General features: G+C 35.3%; 1 protein-coding gene across 2 annotated transcripts in view; it reads right to left on the bottom strand.

Moving 5' to 3' along the window:
* Positions 1 to 20656, bottom strand: part of STAM (signal transducing adaptor molecule) — a 75380-nt gene that overhangs the window by 32280 nt on the left and 22444 nt on the right. For both annotated transcript variants that reach the window (XM_046679472.1, XM_046679470.1), the window contains 2 exons: positions 502 to 577; positions 326 to 421 (listed from right to left, as the gene is read on the bottom strand). In XM_046679472.1, coding sequence (XP_046535428.1) covers positions 326 to 421; positions 502 to 552 — 147 coding nt within the window. In that variant the 5' untranslated portion in view covers positions 553 to 577. The remainder of the gene's footprint in view (positions 1 to 325; positions 422 to 501; positions 578 to 20656) is intronic.

Raw genomic sequence — 20656 nt, forward strand, 5'->3', positions numbered from 1 at the left:
ACAAAAACTGTGCCTAAAAGGGACTGGTATTATTTAACCTGATAGAGAAGTACACTTATTTTCTTATCATATGAAAGGAAAGAAGAAGAAAAGAGATTAAATATACTCTAATTTGGCTTGAAAGAAACCAACACTTGAAGTAGGTAAATTTGTAGTCTCTTCAATGAAACATAACATTTACTTATATATTGAATAGACATAGCTTAGAAAGGGTTAAAAAAAAAGCACAAAATAGACCCTTGTGATTTAAAATGTGAAGAATTCAACAATAAAATACATAAAGAAAGAAGATCGTCAATTCATTTCTGTAAATAATTTTCCTTACCTTGTTTAATACGTTGCTTACTTCACTAGCAAAATCTCTTGAACATACTTCTAAATGAAAAATTTTGCCACAGTTTGATACACATGCTCCTAGAAGCTAAAAGCATAGAATCAGAAGTTAAAAGAGCTCAATTTGCACGATATTTTTGTGACAGAACTTAAAATGAAATCACTCACAGTCAGCGCTTGCATAGCAACATGAGGATCTTTATGGTTCACCCTCTTCATAACAGACCGAAGACAGTCTTTAGGTCTGAAAAATGAAAAATGTAACAATCAATTAGTAGTACATCCAGCTTTTTTCCCCCTTAACTTAGTAGGCAATAAACTAGTATACAAAATGGAGAATATGGTAGAGAAGTCTAATTTTTGTTAATGAAACAATTCAAAAACTGTACACTAACAAGTTCCTTTAAATTTTTCAAAAAGAATTGACAGACTGTTCCTTAGCAATTATATTAGGTATTTGGGGTTAATTCTGGGTGAAAAAAAGTTTTGGAATTAAAATGGCAGACCAAGACTTCCACTTCCAATCATGATGGAATAGCTGGAACCAGACTTACATTCCTGCTGTAAAGTAAAAAACTGAAAAATATATTTAAAATATATATTGAGGTAACTGTTTGGGAGATTAGATCACAGCAGTGCTGAATGATGGTCTCTAAGAAGGAATACAAGCAATAAACCAGACATTTGTCTCAACTTTCTATCTAGCGGCACTTTCCAGATATCAGTAGTACAGGCTTTGTGCCTAAAGGCAATTTCTGGATCTCAGTGCAGAGTAGGTGATCCCTGGAAGAGAAGTGATCTCACTGAGCTGAGGGGACAGACACTGGAATTCAGGAAGGCTGTGGGGGCCAGAAGCTGTAGGACAGAGTAGAAGGAGCTATAGGAAGAAAGAGTGCCGGATACCTACACAAGAGTCCACTTAGGCCTATTGTGGAAAAACCCACACGTGCTTAAGTTACAAACTCCACAAGGCTGGGCAAAAAGTGACTGACAGCTGTATGCTGAAGAGTTCCCCAAGCTCACACAGTTTTCAGAGCTCATGGCAAAGTGGCGAGTCCTCGTGGAACATCCAGAGCCTTCAGTGGATACACTAGAAGGTGTAGGCCTTGGTAATGGGGCGAAACTATCCCAAAAGACTACTCTAAATTCATCCTATAACAACTCAGAAACAAGCCACAGAAGAATAAAGTTGATCCAAGTGTAAATTAACTTCCAACAGAATAAAGTCCAATACACTTTAACGGGAATACAACAAAACTTCCAGAAATGAAAAATATATAAAATGAAAAATTAGTTGGATGGAATTAATCAGGTAAGAATGAAGATCAGTAAACTTGAAGACATGCTTAAAGTACAGGAACTTAAGTACAGAGAGAAAAAAAAGACTACAAAAATTTAATACAGGGCCATCGGTAAAAATATTTTTAAAGGAGAAATGGAAATAAAAGAAAATCATAAAATATATTCAATTGATATGTAAAGGACAAATGGAAATAAAAAAACAGACAAAAGTTAAACAGAAATCACCTAGAAAAACAGCAGATTTTAATATTTTGATCCAACCATATCAGCAGTTATATTAAATGCAAATAATGTAAACACACCAAATAAAAGACAGGGATCGGTAGATTGGATTTAAAATAAACCAGGACCCACCTAAATGCTATCTACAAGAAACTCGGCTTAAATATAATGACATATGTAACCTAAAAGTAAAAGGATAGGAGGAAAAAGATACATCACACAAGTATGAACCACAAGAAAGGTGGAGCAGTTATATTAATATCAAAGTGCACTTCAGAATAGGTAACATTACCAGGGATAAAGACAGAAATTATATAACAATAGGAGATCAATTCTCCTTATGTTAGACATAATTCTAAATGTGACATAACAATTCTTATGTTAGACATAACAATTCTAAATTCTAAACAATTCTTATCTAACAAGAGAGCTTCAAAATACATGAAGCGAAAACTGATAAAACTAAAAAGAGAAAAAGACAAACCCACAATTATAGTTGGAGATTTCATTCCTTTCTCAGAACTTGATAAAATAATTAGACAGAAAATCAGTAAGGATATAGGAGACCTGAATAATGCCATGAACCAACCTAATGTAAATGACATTTATAGAACACTCCATTCTAAAATAGTAAAACATATATTCTTTTTAAGTGCACACAGTATGTTCACCAAGACAGACTATATTTTGAACCATAAAAACAAATTAATTTTTTTAAAAATTGAAAAGATACACAGTATGTTGTTAGGTAAAATTTATGATAAAGTATACTACAAATGAGTAACATAAAGAAAGCTGGAGATTTTCCAAGTTCTAAATAACCACACTTGGTCATAATACACTATCATTTTTATACATTATTAGATTTGATTTATTATAATGTTGTTGAGGATTTTTGCACCTTTATACATAACGAGTCTGTGGTTTTGCCATCTTCTAATATCTCCGTTTTTGGTACTGATGTATTGCAGGACTCATAATGAGTTCCAACAAAGCAAATTCTGGGTCCAGATAACTTCACTGGTGAATTCTACCAAACAATTGCCATGATTTTAAATACACAGTTTTTTTGTAGATGCCTTTTATCAGGCTGAGGAAATTACCTTTAATTCTTAGATTAATGAAAGTTTTTAATGGCTGTTGAACTCTTTCAAAGGCATCTTCTTCATTTATTGAGAGGATCATATGGTATTTTTCTTTAGTCTTTTGAAACGGTGAATTACACTGCTTGATTTTCAAGTGCCAAACCAGTCTTGCATGCCTAGGATAAATCTTACTTGATTTTTTCCCAAAAGAACAGCTTTACTTTTGATTTTTCTCTGTTGTTTTTCTTTTTTTCAACTTCATAGATCTCTGCCGTTATTTTTATTATTTCCTGCCTTTTGCTCCTTTGAGTTTGTTCTTGTTTCTTAAGATAGAAACTTTTATCACTGATTTGTGGTATTTCTTCTTCTAATATAAGCATTTAATGCTACAAATTTACCTTTATGGATTGCTGTAGCTACATCCTACAAGTTTTGATATATTGTATTTTTGCTTTCATATCACTGAAAATATTTTCCAGTTGCTCTTGTAATGCCTCTTTGACCTGTAAGTTATAAGCCAAAAATGAAGATAATTATATAATCATAAAAAAATAACTCAATCCAAAAGAAAGCAAGGAAAATGGAGAAAAAAAGAAAAAGGAGCAAAGAATAGATAAGACATAAGGAAAACTTCCAGCAAAACGGTAGCTTTAAATCCAACTATATTTAATAATTACATTACATGTAAATAGCCTAACACTCCAGTTAAAAGACAGAGATTGTCAGATTGGATACAAAAGCAGGAACCAAGTATATACTGTATATTAACTGTCTAGAAGAAATCTACTTTAAATTTAAAGACAGATTAAAAGAAATAAGATAGGAAAAGATACACCATATAAATATTAATCAAAAGAAAGTCAAATAGCTTCAGTAGTTTTCAAACAAGAAATGCTAACAGTGATAAAGAAGGACATTCCATAATAATGACAGGATTACTTCTCTATGAAAACATAACAATTTAAAATGTGTATGGACCCAACAACAGAACTTCAAAATATATAAAGGAAACACTGATAGAAATGAGAGGGAAAGCAGCCAAATCTACTGGAAACTTCAACATACTCCTATCAATAATGTGACAGTACAAATAAAACTCCAAAAAAAGTATGGATACAGAATAATTGAACACTATCATGCAACTTGACCTTATTGAACATTCCACCCACATATGGCAGGGTAGACATTTTCAAGTGCATGGAAAATTCACCAAGATAAATCACATTCCAGGCTATAAAATAAATGTTGACAAATTCAAAAGGACTAAAATCATACAAAGTACATTCTTTAATCAGGACAGAATTAAACTACAAATTACTAACAAAATGATAGCAAGAAAATCCCCAAATACTTGGAAATTAAACACCACATAGCTAAATAACTCTCACATCAAATGAAATCACTAAAACAAAGTTCACTTAAGGAAATGAAAATAAAAGCACACTACCAAGTATTCTGCACCAGAATGCTCACAGCAGCTCTCTTCATATCAACTGAAAACTGGATACAATACAAACGGCCATCAACAGGTACATAGATAAACAAATTGTAACATATCCATACAATGGAGTATCTCTTGAAAATAAATAGAACAAACTACTGATAGACACAAAAACCTGGATTTATCTCAAAATCATATCCTATGCTAGACATGAGAATACATACTACACAATTTCATCTTAAGAAATTCTAGAAAAGGAAAATTTATAATGACAGAAAACAGACTAGTAGTTGCTTAGGGCAGAGGGAACTTTTGGGAGTGATTAAATACCCCCTCTCTCAATTGAGGTGGTGCTTACATAGTATATATATAGTGTCAAAACTCATCAAATTACCAAACTGTACATTTACAAGGCATGCATTTTATTGGGAATAAATTACATCTCAGTAAAACTTTTTTTTTTATAAGCAGACCATGCATGCGGCAAACATGTATTTCATAGGGATGCTACACAATTAACAATAACAGTCACAGAAATAACTTCAACCTATGGAACACCTATGTATCTAGGTTCTCAAAATTTTACTGACAAGCAAGGGACTCATTCAGTATTCAAAACATTCACGGTAAGCTAAGTCTTAGAGAAGTTCAGTTCCTTGCCCAGGATACCAGTTATCAGATAGTAACTGGTACAAACAAGATTCAAACCCAGTTGTGGCTGGCTCTTAAATACTCTACATACATTCTGACCACAGAACTGCCTTGCAATGAGTTAAGATAACATAGGCTGGGAGCTCTTTATATTAGTCAAAGGAAGATAGCCTCAAGATATTAATTCATCAGATTGAAATGACAAATATTTTACTTAATATTATAAAACATTATCAACATCTATATAATGCTCCACCCAAAAACAGCAGAATACACATTCTTCTCAAGTGCAGATGGAACACTATAAAGGATAAACAATATGTTAGACCAAAAAATAAATATAAATGTAAAAGGACAGAAATCATAGAAACCATATTCTTCAACCACAATGGAATGAAATTAAAAATCAGTAATATAAGGAAATTTGGCAAGTTCACAAATTAAACAACACACTCCTAAATAACCAATGGGTCAAAGAAAAAAAAATCACAGGGAAATGAGAAAATACTTTGAGATTAATGAAAAGGAAAATACAACACATCAAAATTTATGAGATGCAGTAAAAGCGGTGCTTAGAAGAAAATTACTTGTAAACACATATTTTAAAAGAAGAAGAAAGATCTCAAATTAATAATCCAAACTTTCACTTTAAGAAACTAGAAAAAGGGGGCTGGCCCAGTGGCACAGCAGTTAAGTTCACACATTCCACTTCAGCAGCCTGGGGTTGACCAGTTCAGATCCTGGGTGTGGACCTATGCACACTGCTTGTCAAGCCATGCTGTGGCAGGTGTCCCACATATAAAGTAGAGGAAGATGGGCATGGATGTTAGCTCAGGGCCAGTCTTCCTCAGCAAAAAGAGGAGGATTGGTGGCAGATGTTAGCTCAAGGCTAATCTTCCTCAAAAAACCCCCAGAAACTAGAAAAACAAGAGCAAACTAAACCCAAAGCAAGCAGGAAAAAAAGAAATAATAAGGATTAAAGAGGAGATAAAAGAAATAGAGAACAGAAAAACAACAGAGAAAAAACAATGAAACTGAAAGTTTCTTCTTTAAAACAACCAACAAAATTGAAAGGGCCAGCTCCGGTGGCCTAGTGGTTAACTTTGGCATGCTCTGCTTCAGTGGCCCAGGTTCACCTCCTGGGTGCAGACCTACACCACTTGTCCATCAGTGGCCATGCTGTGGCGGTGGCTCACATACAAAATGAGGAAGATTGGCAATGGATGTCAGCTCAGGCAAAGCTGCCTCAGCAAAAAAGAACAGACAAACCTTTAATTAGTTAGACCGACCAAGAAAGAAAGACGACTCATTATTAAAATCAGAAAAGAAAGGAGGAACATCACTTCCAATTTGTTGAAATAAAAAGGATTTTTAAAAAATCACTATGAACAATTTTACACCAACTAAATAACCTAGATGAAATGGACAAATTCCACTGTTGAAAATGACTAAGAAAAAACAGAAATCTGAATAGACCTGTAAAACAAATAAAAGGAGTGAATTACTAATCTAAAAAACTTTCCACAAAGAAAATCCCAGGACCAGATGCCTTCAACTGGTGAATTCTACCAAATGTTTAATGCAGAATTACCATCAGTTCTTCACTAAAGAAAAACATACATAAACTCGACTTCATCAAAATTTAAAACTTTTGCACACCAAGGGACACCATCAATAGTGAAAAGACAACCCACAGAATAGAAGAAAATGTTTGCAATTGATGTATCTGATAAGGAATTGATATCCAGAAAATAAAAAGAACTCCTCAAAAACAAAACAAAAAGCAACAACAAAAAGCAACCCAATTCAAAAATGTCTTCAACAAGACACTTCTCCAAAGAAGATAAACGTCGCCAATAAGCACATGAAAAGATGCTCAATATCACAAATCACTAGAGAAATGTAAATCAAACCACGATGAGATACCACTTTACACCCATTAGGACGGCTATTATTTTAAGAAAAAGAGAGGAAAATACCAAAGTGTTGCGGATGTGAAAATCGGAATCCTTATGCATTGCTGGTGGGAATGTAAAACGGTGCGGCCCCTGTGGAAAAGTGTGGTAGTTCCTCAAATATTTAAACATAAAATGACCATATGATGCAGTAATTCCACTTCTATGTATATTCCCAAAAGAACTGAAAGCAGGGGTTTAAGCAAATATTTGTACATCCATACTCACAGCAGTATTATTCACAATAGCCAATGTCCATCAACAGATGAATGGCTAAGCAAAATACAATGGAATACTATTTAGCCTAAAGGAATGAAATTCTGACACATGACACAACATAGATGGACCATGAAAACATGCCGAGTGAAATAAGCCAAACACAAAAGGATAAATATTGTACAATTCCATTTATATGAGATACCTAAAACAAGCAAATTCATGGAGACAGAAAGTAGAACAGAAGTCACCAGTGGCTATGAGGAAGCGGAATGAAGAGTTATTATTTAATACATACAGAGTTCCTGTTTGGGATGAGAGAAAAGTTTTGGAAACATATAGTGGACACACAGACACACAGAAACACATGAAAGAAAAAACATTATCAAGTGATTTGAACTCCAACAAGCTCTGGAAAAACTGGCCAGTAAGCATAGTTATCTTAAAAAATTTCTTTAAGAACGTAAAATGCAATTACTAAGCACTGTGATAAACAGAAAAAAATCCTTTTTAATAAGGACAAATTAGAATAAAAAATAGAATTTCTGTTTCTAAGAATGTTTCATTGCCTGTTGGGAACCTTTCCACCCTAAAGACCATGGAGAAAAGAGAAAAAAATGTATATTTATTGAATACCTATTATATGTCAAGTATTCAGCTCTTATGATTCTCAAGCTCTTTTTCTATTAATTTTGCATGATATTAAAAGCCTCTGATAGCAACATTATTAGACTGAAGAAACAATATACTATAACACTATTATTTAGATTTTGTCTTTTTCACAGTTGGACTTTTTGAGGGGCCAGAATCTGTGACCCCATGCTAATTTTTGCAGTTGTGAAAACCATGTTGGCATATAAAAACACAAAATTATCAGTGCAGTGGTAAAGGCCAAACATAAAAAGAATTATCTGAATACTAAAATTAAAATCATTAAAAAATAATGATCCAAAGATGATTCAGCTCAGTGAACAAACATTTTAGAAAATAATCTTCTAAACTGTGGTGACTTTTGGAAAAGAGAGTGAGGAAAGGGGCTTTGAAATGGAACTTTTACTTTTTATTTCATTCATTTCTATGTTGTTTGAATGTTTCACCACAGCCAATTTTAAAAACCAAGGCAAAGATATCTCTGACACCAAAACAAAGTGGGCTATTGCACCATAAAACGGATAATGCCATAAAAAGCCAATTATAATGTTTTTAAGTGTTGATGAACACTTAATGTATGCTAAGACAGCGGTATCTTTTTAGATATAATAGGGTAAGCTTTAAAAAATCCCTTCAGAACTGCCTATAAAACTGGCACTATTCAACAACAGAAGTGACCCACAAAAATCTTGTATTAACTATCTCATTTCACTCTGCATTTTTTAATTCAGGTCTTCAATATTTCCACAAGATGAGAAGGAAAACACAGACGTAAAAGTGAAGTTAAATCTATCTTTTATTATTAAATCTTATAATTTAATGAAAGATTATGGTTAAAAGTCTTTTTAAAAAGGTTTAAGCGTTAAAAGCGAATTTAAAGTAGGTATACTATGGCTATTATCTTCTCAATGACAGATGAAAGCTGACTACAGACACAGCGTCTGCATACTTTATCATCTAACAGGTGCCCTTCTGAGAGTGCAAGGGAGCGCTCACTGGGCATAGCACTAGAACAGCGGGCATAAAGCGAAACCATCCAAAGCAGACTGGACGTATGGTCATCCCCGGGAAAACTATGTTCATCTACAACATCACCTTTGTATGCACAGATCTGGGGCATGTGCTGTATAAGAGGGTAAGAAGAAAAAGGCAGTAGTTGTGGCTTCTACTATCTTTTTCTCAAACCGTAGAACAGCCTTTTCAGGAATGTGGATAGCTGCCTTGGCATATGCCAGCGCTAATGAACTAAAGCATCAAAGTCAATTTCACCATGCAGGAGTATCTCCAATCCATCTCAACAAACCGTACTGTGGGTTTCAAAAAAAGCCAGAGCTAGAAGAGGGGGCTGTGCTCTATTAAATCCTCTCTACTCCCACGCCCCTCCCATCACAGCACTCTCAGTCATTCAGTTTCTAGATGAAGTCACAACTACTAAAAGTAAGCTACCTCATGCAGGAAGGTAAATGAAAATTAAGCTATGAACCCTCCTCAATCTTCAGACACAAATATCACAGAGCCAAGCTACCGTGCTTTCATTTGCACTGCAGACTTTTCCAGTTTCCCCTATGAAACAGACTCTGCCGAACTTGAGCTCTGGAGGCAATTCTGGAAAGGATATTCTTTAAATGAATTTTATCAGCAGTCACTCCTTCGATCTAACCACGAATTAAGAAAACTCATTCTTGTGGGCCAGCCCTGTGGGCGAGTGGTTAAAGTTCCACGTGCTCCACTTCGGTGGCCCAGGGTTTGCAAGTTCAGATCCCAGGTGTGAACATACTCCACCCATCAGCCATACTGTGGAGGTATCCCACATACGAAAAGTAAAGAAAGACTTGCACAGATGTTAGCTCAGGGTTAATCTTACTCAAGCAAAAAAAAAAAAAAAGAGAGAGAAGATTGGTAACAGAGGTTCGCTCAGGGCCAATCTTCCTCACACACAAAAAAGAAAACTCATTCTTGCTCATTCATCTTATTGGAAAAGTATCCAGAAAGCAAGAGTTCCCTGCACAGAGTGCTATATGTTTATACCAGTGCTAAAGGATATTGATCCATGTAATTAATCCAATTCGGTCACCAGTACTGTCAGAGTGAATCACCTTCTCCATGTAAATTACAATGACACAAAAAATATTCAACAGGTAGCAAATTACTCTGTTGATAACACTTTCCTTAATTGATGTTATGCTGTCATCTTCAATTTGGATTTTACGAATTTTCACAAACTAAAAGTTTCATCAAGTCATGTATATAAAACAAAACCATGAAAGGTCAGTGATTAATCTTCGTGACGACCCAATTAGTTAAGATTTCGCATGTTAGCTCTTCCTATTTACAAATATGTACAAATGGGTAGAACTTTTTCAACACAGAATAATTTTTTCCCATGTAAAAAGTCATAAATAACTGACAGACGAAAAAAATAAAGGAACTCTTACATCACATTTTGCCATTGAAGTTCTTAATGACTATTTCAAGTAATAAAAATGGAATTTACTATTTGGTTTATTAAAGCCCATTTTTTTGTTCTAATGACATATTTCATTGCTTTGTTATCTAGTCCAAAGTTCTGATTCAACACTTATAGAACTATGTGGCACTTCAAGGCCTCTGTGGCAAATTATGTATTTAAGATAAGTACAATAATAACTCCCTTCTCACATGCTCTTCTATGCTGTAACCCTGCCGCTTCTCGTCAAGAGGTGAACTCTGACGACTCTCCCCTTGAATCTGGGCTGACCTCAGTGATGTGCTTGACCAAGAGAATGTCGTAGAAGTGACATTCTGAGACTTAGAGTTCATTAACAAGCCAAGTGGAGTACACCTAGGTCTCTTAGAACAATGCTCCCTCTGGGATCCAAGCCACCATTCTGCACGAAAGTCAAGGCACATGCAGAGGCCTTAGTGTTTCAACTGATAGCTCCAGCTGAGGTCCTAGCTGATGGCCTGTCATCAACTGCCAGCCATATTGAGCATCCATCCCAGTCAGGCCTTCAGATGACTCCAGTCCTGGCCATTACCAGACTGCAACTTCATGAGACACCCCCAAGCAAGAAGGGCCCAGTTGTTAACCCACAGAACCATGAGATAATAACAAATTGCTCTTTTAAGCCACTACGTCTTAGCAGGATGTGTTATGTAGCAATAGGTAACTAGAATCACCTCTAACAGTGTGCTGACTGCTGTTAGCTTTAAATAATACTAACCTGTATTATTTAGAATTGTCTGGGTTTTCTTTTCATCTTTTTTAAAAAATAAAATTTTAATAAAATTTCCTTAACTGTTTATATCCCCATCTTGAGGGTTCCTGACAACAGGGTCCCACGCTATATTGCTCATCCTTGGCTCCCTACTTTCAACTGAAATCTGAGAGAACAAAAATAAGAATTATTTAGCAACTACTGTTACTCTCCAGTGAATGAAAGTAAAACATTTTCATTCTGAATGTTGTCTAGAATAGTGCCTTCGACATGGCTGATACTCAATGAAAAGCTATTGAGCTAAATATGGAAAACATTACTTTTCAGTGTTGTACAATAATTAGTATTTAGAATAATTGAATAATCGTCCTTATAAAGCTCTATTTGTTACCAATTTCTGCATATCTTCCACTGAGTTTGTTTCCTATGTGGAAAATGTACACGCTTTCATAAAATGTATTTCTTAAGAATTCTAAGAAGATCATGATTAGGGAACAATGCACAATAAACAGTGCTGGGAGGAGCACGGGATGTAAGGAAAGAGACTGATGGCAATAAGCACAGCTGAGGTATTTTGTAAAAATACACGCTGAGATAAAATCTGCACACGCATTTAGAGCCGTCTGCCAACGGTTTCTACCACCTACCTTTATAAGGTGTAGTCACATCCTCATGTCTCTCGAAAACCTTCTCAAAACCTCATTTTTGGCATTTTAAAACATATCCTCTCTTTTCCTTATTTTGAGACAGGAAAACAAACAGACAAGGGTAAGGGAAAGGAGAATTATCTCTCACCTTTCCCAGTTTTCCAACCCCCAAATAAGTCTCCATTACTCCTAACTTACCATGTGATACATGACCATAGCACAAAGCGCACCGTTGTAAATGGAAAGGAATAGTACCATTTCCTGGGGTTTGTTTCCAAAAGCCAGAGTGCAAGGCAGAAATTGCAGTTAATCAATCTTCCTTGATTAGAGAGTTAGCTGTTGGAGAACATACTCTGCCATCTCTCAGTTATGCTCAGTATGCAACTTTTCCTCAATTATTAAAGCAAACTTATTATTTTGAGCACCAGCTGAAGAATTTGACTTGCATATAGGGCCGTGCTGTTTAAAATATGCATACTCTGAGCAAGAACGGCACCCAGTGCAGTAAGATATTCAGACTCTATTAAGAGAAACGGGAACCGTAACTGTGATACAGCACACAGAAGCTCACTAAATGGATAGGAAGGACAAGTTTTTAGGAAAAACAACATCTGACAACATTTGAGGGGGCTGCAAAAGAACACAGTTAAATTCAATGAATGTATAGGATACAGCTCAAATCGAGTCAGAGGATCAAGCAGAACTAAAAGTAATTTTGCATTCCTGCAATTCCCTTTTCAAAGAATAAAGAAATTTCAAATCTCTTTGAATAGCCCCAAGTAAATTTCCAAAGTTGTCACCACATTATTTATAAACGTCTACCTAACTTACAGGTATGTTGTTGTACAGTTATGACAGATAAATAGCTCAACTTTACTCTCTAGTCACCAGTTAGTGAGATTACCTGAAAAGATCTTTCCATTAATATATAAGGAGAAAGCCAAAAATATTTAACAGTCTTGTTGGATAAAGGAGTCAGAATCTGTGACATATTATGCTTTATAAGATTTTTAAAAGGTCTCTTCACTTATGTCTCATCTCTACATCTCATTTGAAAAGTACTTTTGTATCATAAAAATACTAGGTTAAACTGTGATAACAAGGTTTTATACTCTTAAAGAAATTATTACCATTGAAAAGAAAGTAAATTTAAATTCTAATTATTGCAGCTATTACTAAATCAATCGCTGTTTCTAGATCAATCAACTTTTCAAAATGAGGATACCACCTCTTCATTATCCCCCTCATGGGGCCTGACAGAAGAATAATAGGACATTTTCCTTAAAGAAGAGAAAATATAAAAGAAAAACAGTAAATATATATATATTTTACATATATATATAAAATAATTTAAAGCACAGTTAATGAAACTGCTCACATAGTTAACCTCTAATCACCTATGAAGTAGGACTGCAAAAGTAAAGATGCTAGCAGTATGTTTCTAAATAGGGGCACTAGTGGGTGTTCAGGACAGAAAAATTCTTCTCAGAGTAAAACTATCCGGTGTATCACATCCCTGGTCCCCACTTAATCAATGTCAGCAGTAACCCCGTCATTGTGGCAACCAAAACCATTCCTAATAGCGCAATACCACCCGAGCCAAGAACCACTGCCAGATAAGAGCAGCTCTGTGATGCAGGAGAAAAGGATTTAAAGCTTGACAGACTTCACCTGCAAAAGGGGATTCTAATGCTTCCTTATCAGCATTTTATGACAATACTCCTAGAATCGTGTCAGGGAGTTTTAGAGACACTCAACAATGTCAGTTCTAGAAAGCAAAAACATGTCTTCTTCTATCAAGTTACTTTTACAACTTTAGCTTTCAAAGCTGTTTCAGAGTGATTTAAAGTTAACATTTTCATCTTACATGCTATAAGAAAATGACTTACTATATCTTACCATTCAAGGATTTATGTATAACTATATTGTGGACGTGGGAGGGTGTATGTGTCTGCATAGCTTTTAGAGGTCTTAGTATGCTAGTATCTAGCAGGCACACACTAAAAGATATGGGAACTCAAATCTTTGCTGAAGTAAATTATTTTTTTTTAAATTAAGAGATAAGATAAGCTGTCTTTGAATACTGAGGGGAGTCTAATTTAAGAGGATGGCTTTCAAAAGTACAAAGGCATTACACTAACTGTAAGGAAACTCTAATATAAAATATGAAAGAAATCAGAACTGAAATGAGTAACTGTATAATCAATGGCATATTAAAAATGCTATTTGAACTGTAATATACACTACATAAAACACGAGGGGGGAAGGGCAAAACACTGAGTACAACATCAAATTCTCAATTTTGAGCTTATAAAGTATGCATTCCTTATGAGATAATCGATGAAACATGAATATAGTACACAAATGATGTTTTTTGGCTATTTGAAGAACAAGTTCACGATCCTGAAGGACTTCATCAGAAAAGAGGGTAAACTGAACTTCTACATACCAAATATTGAGGATCAATGGAAGGGTAGAAAATATCCATTGCACACTTAAATTCAGTATGATGATATTTTGAATTCCAGAGTATATAACACTAAAGTATTATTTCAGTCAAACAAAACACAATGTAACATAATGCATGGGAGAGAGAGGAATCACTAAAAACTTCAATACAAAATTAGCATGTCTTGATTCGTGATTTTAACTTTCAAATAACTGTTCATTATAGGCACTTAAGGATGCAGTAGAAAAGTGAGAAAAAACATAAAATTGGGAGTCAAGAAACCTGACTTCTGCTATTGCCTCTGCTACTACTTTTGGATAAGTCACATTAAAATCTCAAGGCTTGGGGCCAGCCCAGTGGTGCAGGGGTTAAGTTCACATGTTCTGCTTTGGCAGCCGAGGGTTCGCCAGTTCGGATGCTGGGTGTGGACCTATACACCACTTGTCAAGCCATGCTGTGGCAGGTGTCCCACATATAAAGTAGAGGAAGATGGGGACGGATGTCAGCTCGAGGCCAGTCTTCCTCAGCAGAAAGAGGAGGACTGGTGGCAGCTATTAGCTCAGGGCTAATCTACTGCCAAAAAAAAAAAAAAAAAAACTCAGGGCTTTAGTTTCCTCATCTGTGAAACAATCCCTACAGTCACTAGGATTTGGATTCTGTAGGTCTCATTCTGTAAAATACAGTGTTTTAAAAATCACAGTAAAATACAAGCAAAATCATTGTCTAGAGCAAGTAAAGATGGAAACATCAGATGCCATCTCTACTCCCTAGTGAAACTTTCTCCTGAATCATCATCTCAACTTTCCCCTTACAGTGGATCATTCCTTTCAGGATTGACAGATGTTATAATACAGTTTACCTTTGAAAAAAGAAATTTCCCATTTAAACAACCAGCTAAAGAAAGACTCCATCAAAATAGCAGCAAAAAAGGATAAAATACATTATAAGAAACTTAAGCAAAAATGTACAAGACTTATAAGAGGAAAACTTTATAACACTACTAAAGGATATAAACAGAAAGATAAGCTACGTTCTTGGATAGGAAGATTTAATATCATAATGACATTTATTAATTTAAAACTAAGCGAACTTAAAAAGAAACAGTTTTGTTTTTAAACTAGTCAAGCCAATCCCAAAATTTATCTGGGACAGTAGAGAGGGACAAGAGGATATAGAAAAACTCTGGAAAAAAAAATGAGGAAAACTAGCCCTGCCAAATATTAAAATGTATTAAAAGTTTTAATAATTAAAACCATGTGGTAGCAAGACATGAATAGACAATACCAACAGGACAAAAGAGAAAGTTCAAAAACTAGATTTCAATACATAGGGGAATGTAACATACAAAAGTAGTACTTCAAATCAGAAGGAAAATAATAGACTATTCAGTAAGTGGTGTTGAAATTTTTGGGTAGCCAAACAGAAAAGAATAAAGTTAGAGCTACACTTCGTACTAAATAACAGGATGGATTCCAATAGATCAAAGACTTAAGTGTAACACCCAAACCACAGGCACAGACTTTGAAACATAGTTTGGTGGTTTCTTTCAAAGCTGAACATAGTCTCACCATTTGATTCAGCAACCGTGCTCCTAGGCATTTACCCAATTGAGGTGAAAACCTATGTCCACAAAAAGCCTGCACATGAACATATTTTATAGCAGCTTTATTCACACTCACCAAAAACTAGAAACTATCAAGACGTCCTTTAATCGGTGAATGGATAAACAGACTACAGCACATCCATATAACGAAACATTATTCAGAATTTTTTTAAAAACAAGCTATCAGGCCAGCCAGGTGGCATAGTGGTTAAGTTCATGTGCTTCGCTTCAGCAGCCCAGGGTTTGCAGGTTTGGATCCCAGGTGCAGACCTACACATGGCTCATCAAGCCATGCTGCGGCGGCATCCCACATGCAAAATAGAGGGAGACTGGCACAGATGTTAGCTCAGGGATAATCTTCCTCAAGCAAAAAGAGGAAGATTGGCAACAGATGTTATTAGCTCAGGGACAATCTTCCCCAGCAAAAAAAAAAAAAAAAAAAAAAGAAAGAAAAAGAGCTATTAAGCCATGAAAATACATATATGAAGTGTAAATGCATTTTGCTAAATAAGAGAAGTCAGTCTGAAAAGGCTACATAGTATATGATCCCAATTATGACATTTTGGAAAAGGCAAAATTATAGAAACAGTAAAAAAAATTAGTGGTTTCAGAGGTTGAGAGAGAGGAAGAGGGACAAATAGGTTGAGCACAGGACATTTTCAGGATGGTGACACCATACTGCGTAATCACACAGTAAAATTATTGCTGTGTAATGACAGACACATGTCATTATGGATCTGTCAAAACCCATAAAACTGTACAACACAGAGTGAGCCTTAACGTAAGCTACGAACTTTAGTTAGTTAATAACAATGTATCAATACTGGTTCACTACTTGTAGCATATGTACCACATTAATGTAAGGTGTTAATAATGTAAGATGTTAATAATCACAATGTAAGATGTTAATGTAAGATGTATACAAGGGGTGGGATGGGTAATATGGAATTCTTTATACTATCTGCTCAATTTTTCTGTAAATCTAAAATTGTATTAAAAAAATTCTATTCATTATAAAATGAAAAATGAAACCATAAAGAAAACATCAGACAATTCCACTAAAACCTCGGAGAAGGAAAGACCTGTATACCTCAATATTCTATAAACCATAAGAAAAGACTGATAAATTCAACCATATAAAAATCAGAAACTCCTAAATGGAAAATCAAACAACATAGCAAAGTCAAAAGAATAATGAAAAAAAATATATGTATGCAACTCATATTACAGACAAGATATGTCCTTAATATATCAAGGACTCCTAGAAATGAGGAAAGGATATGCACAGAGAGTTCACAGGAAAGAAAACACAAACAGCTCTTCAACACAGAAAAAGTCGTTCAACCCAGTAAAGCATACGAGTGAGCCTTTGACTTGACGTAAGACTATTCCACCTCAAGCTTCTTCACCTATCCAATAATTGAGAACTCGAGACCATATGCCTGTTATTCTTGTTTTCACCAGTCCCTAAAAGAAGCTCCTTTCCATCATCAAACAGCTCTGCATATCCATTACTCCCTAACTTCTGAAACCTTTCTGCTGTATCCTCTAGAAGTCACAGCCCATTATCAACAAAAGCCCCTATCTTTGGACCTTTTGCTCTACACAAACTTGGCTCTCCATGGAGGATACTATTTCTCCTGCAGTCACCTCAAGTGGTAGCTTTTTTTTTCTCCTGAGGAAGATTTGCCCTGAGCCAACATCTGTTGCCAATCTCTTTTTGCTTGAGGAAGATTGGCCCAGAGCTAACATCTGGGCCAATCTTCCCCTATTTTGTATGTGGGTCGCCACCATAACATGGCCACCAACAAGTGGCATAGATCTGTAGCTGGGATCCAAACCTGGGCCGCCAAAGTGGAGCGTGCAGAACATAACCACTAAGACACGGGGATGGCTCCATCAAGTGGTAGCTTTTTGTCCTCCCCGGGCTCTTGAACCTACTAAATGAGGTATGGGTCCTCTTTGCTCTCTTTGCTACTTCTAAATCATTCTCCCTCCCTCTTTCCTCAAACAGTCCAGTTCTGATCATGTCAGACTATCTTCCAGTTGCAGTTCATTTACAAAAACTTCAATTGTCCCCTCATTTCTCAACGATTTTAACTCCTGGCTCACTGCCACTCTCTCCAACACTACTCCTATCTTAATTCTCAGAGATATTAAAAACTATCTAAGTGATGCTTCCAACATCTTGGCTTTTCAACTTCTATCTCACCTTATTAATAAGTGGCATGGTCACATGCTAGACCACGTCATTATCAACAACTGAAAACCCTCCATAATCTCAATTTCAAACATTCCAACCTTCACGTTCCATCTTTCTAACTCACTCACTCTTTCACATACCCGACTCTGTGCTCATTTAGGGTAACTCACCCCTGCTCCAGTTATTCTCTATCTTTAAAGTTCCTAGGAAGCACCAAGTGTTCTCTACCTTGCTGCTTTCATGCAGATACTATTCCCTCTGCCTGGGACCTCTGCTTTCAGCTCTTTGTTTCTTCCCAACTTTAAAATCATAGCATAAACGTTACTCCCTCACACCAGTCCATCTCTGAAAAATCTAAATAGGCCTCCCTTTTCATTCTCCACTAAGGCACTCTGCTATCTTCTTAGCCCATTATCTGTTTATCCGTTTATTTCGATCTTCCACTAGTAGACTGTCATCACAACTGATGGCAAAGGCAGTGCTTGCTTTATTCATCACTGTATACACAAAGCATGATACCCAGCTAGTTCGAAGTGTTTGTCAAATAAACAGAAAAATGACTGCTACAAAGAGAATGAAACCAATGACAGAAATTCTGCGATGTTAAGAAAGTGAGGGGCTGGGTCAGTGGCGCAGCGCTTAAGTGTGCCACATTCTGCTCCGGCAGCTAAGGGTTCACAGGTTCAGATCCCGCATGCAGACATGGCACCGCTTGGCAAGCCACGCTGTGGTAGGCATCCTAAATATAAAGTGGAGGAAGATCGGCATGGATGTTAGCTCAGAGCCAGGCTTTCTCAGCAAAAAGAGGAGGATTGGTGGCAGATGTTAGCTCAAGGCTAATCTTCCTCAAAAAAAAACCAAAATAAAATGTTTAAAAAAAAAGAAAGAAAGAAAGTGAAAGAGTCATGGAAATCAAGACCATGCTTTACGAAAAAAATCCTGTAGTTTTATTCCTGTTGGAATTCTTCCCCTAATTTAAATTACATTAAAGAATCCTAAATATGAATCAGATTCTCGTCTGTCAACTGGAAAAACCTACAGTATCTAGAGCTGCTGTGATAAATAAAATGTTTATAAGACACTTAAATAAGACCTGGCAAAAAATAAGCAGTCAATAAGTGTTGGCTATTACTCTTAAAAGACTTTCAAAATTAAGGCCTATAAATTGAGGATGTGATTATAACAAAATACATATTGGAAGAGATCTGTTCCTCTACCTGGTGCTGCCCTTCCAACGTAAGATGTCTAGGTCAGAGATTACTTTTCCCTTAAAAAAAAAACAAATCAGGAAATAGTCTATCAATCTCCAATTGAAGGTCAGAAATAGTCACAGCCCAGGTTCAGGACAAGACAATACAAAGCCAATGAAAAATATTTTTAACAAACTCTTTCCCAAAGGCTTATATTTATATTTTTCACAAAATATCAGTAATAACTATCATTTTATCCTTCTAGTTATGTTTGAATAAATCAAAGATTTACCTATCCTCAACACCTACTTTTTACATATGAGAATATAAAGAAATCACTCAAAATTAACAGACAAAAGCTATTTATTATGTTAAGACATGTTAAAGAAAACTGCTACTATCACTCTGAAAGTTCCCTTGATTCTAAACAGAGACTTTTCAGTCCATCACATGACCTCACTGGCTAGGCATTTTTCAGTACTTACTCATACACTGGAGCCACACACTAAACATCATGTGAATATCTCAGGAAGTCAGAAAAAAATTTTCAGAATGTTTTTTGAAGTTTTAAGTCCAGCATATTCAAACATTTCAGGCTTAAAAGAAAAACCTATAACCTATATGAAGCAAATAGGACTTACAGCTACTAAGTTTCCTGAGATTGACATAACTATGTGAAATTAATAAATAATTTTAATTAATAATTATTAAAGTGTGTTACATTTTCTATATGCCACTAATCAAAACTGATGTTAAAGTAGAAAATAATGTCTAAATTTATCAATTTGAAAACCACCACAATACTAACAGACATTAAAAGAAATAGATTTCTAAGGCTGACAGGATACATTAAGGAACTAATTAAGTAATTACAAATGTAGAATAGTGTATACAGTCTGCTTATGGTCTATGAACGGGGGAAATATATTCACATTTGTGTAAAGAAACAACAGAAAGATACAAAAGAAACAAAGTGGTAATCTACAGAGAATGGAAGAGGAAAACAGGGACCAGAGTCAGATTTGTCAACGTTAATCTATTTAACTTGTTTTAGTTTTTGAGCCTTGTGAATATCTATTTTTAAAAGTACATGTTTTATATAAGTGTATTTCTTTAAATCAATAAACATAAATACACACATACATATGTTTAAAGAACAGATTTAAAGAACATAGGTTTAAGGAACAGAACAATAAGATTTTTTTTAAGGGTTTTTTTTTTTTTTTTACCAAAGGGGGATTTTTCAAAACACCACTGGGAGCCGCGTGTCTGGGTCAAAGTTCTGACTAAATGAAATTTCACAATAATGGCCCTTTTTTTCCCCTTAAAACTTGAGAATCGTTTCCTAACTACCACAACTCTAAAACAGATGACTTTTACCAAAAAAATAAAACAAGAAGAAGAAAAAGAAAAGGCCAAAAGGATTTTAAACATTATTTCTTAGGGTTCTTAGGGAAGAAAGACAAACTAATACAAATTATTTTACTTATGCACTAAATAATTCGACAATA

This window comes from Equus quagga, chromosome 12 (genome assembly GCF_021613505.1).
Source record: "Equus quagga isolate Etosha38 chromosome 12, UCLA_HA_Equagga_1.0, whole genome shotgun sequence".
In the NCBI taxonomy this organism is placed as follows: Eukaryota; Metazoa; Chordata; class Mammalia; order Perissodactyla; family Equidae; genus Equus; species Equus quagga.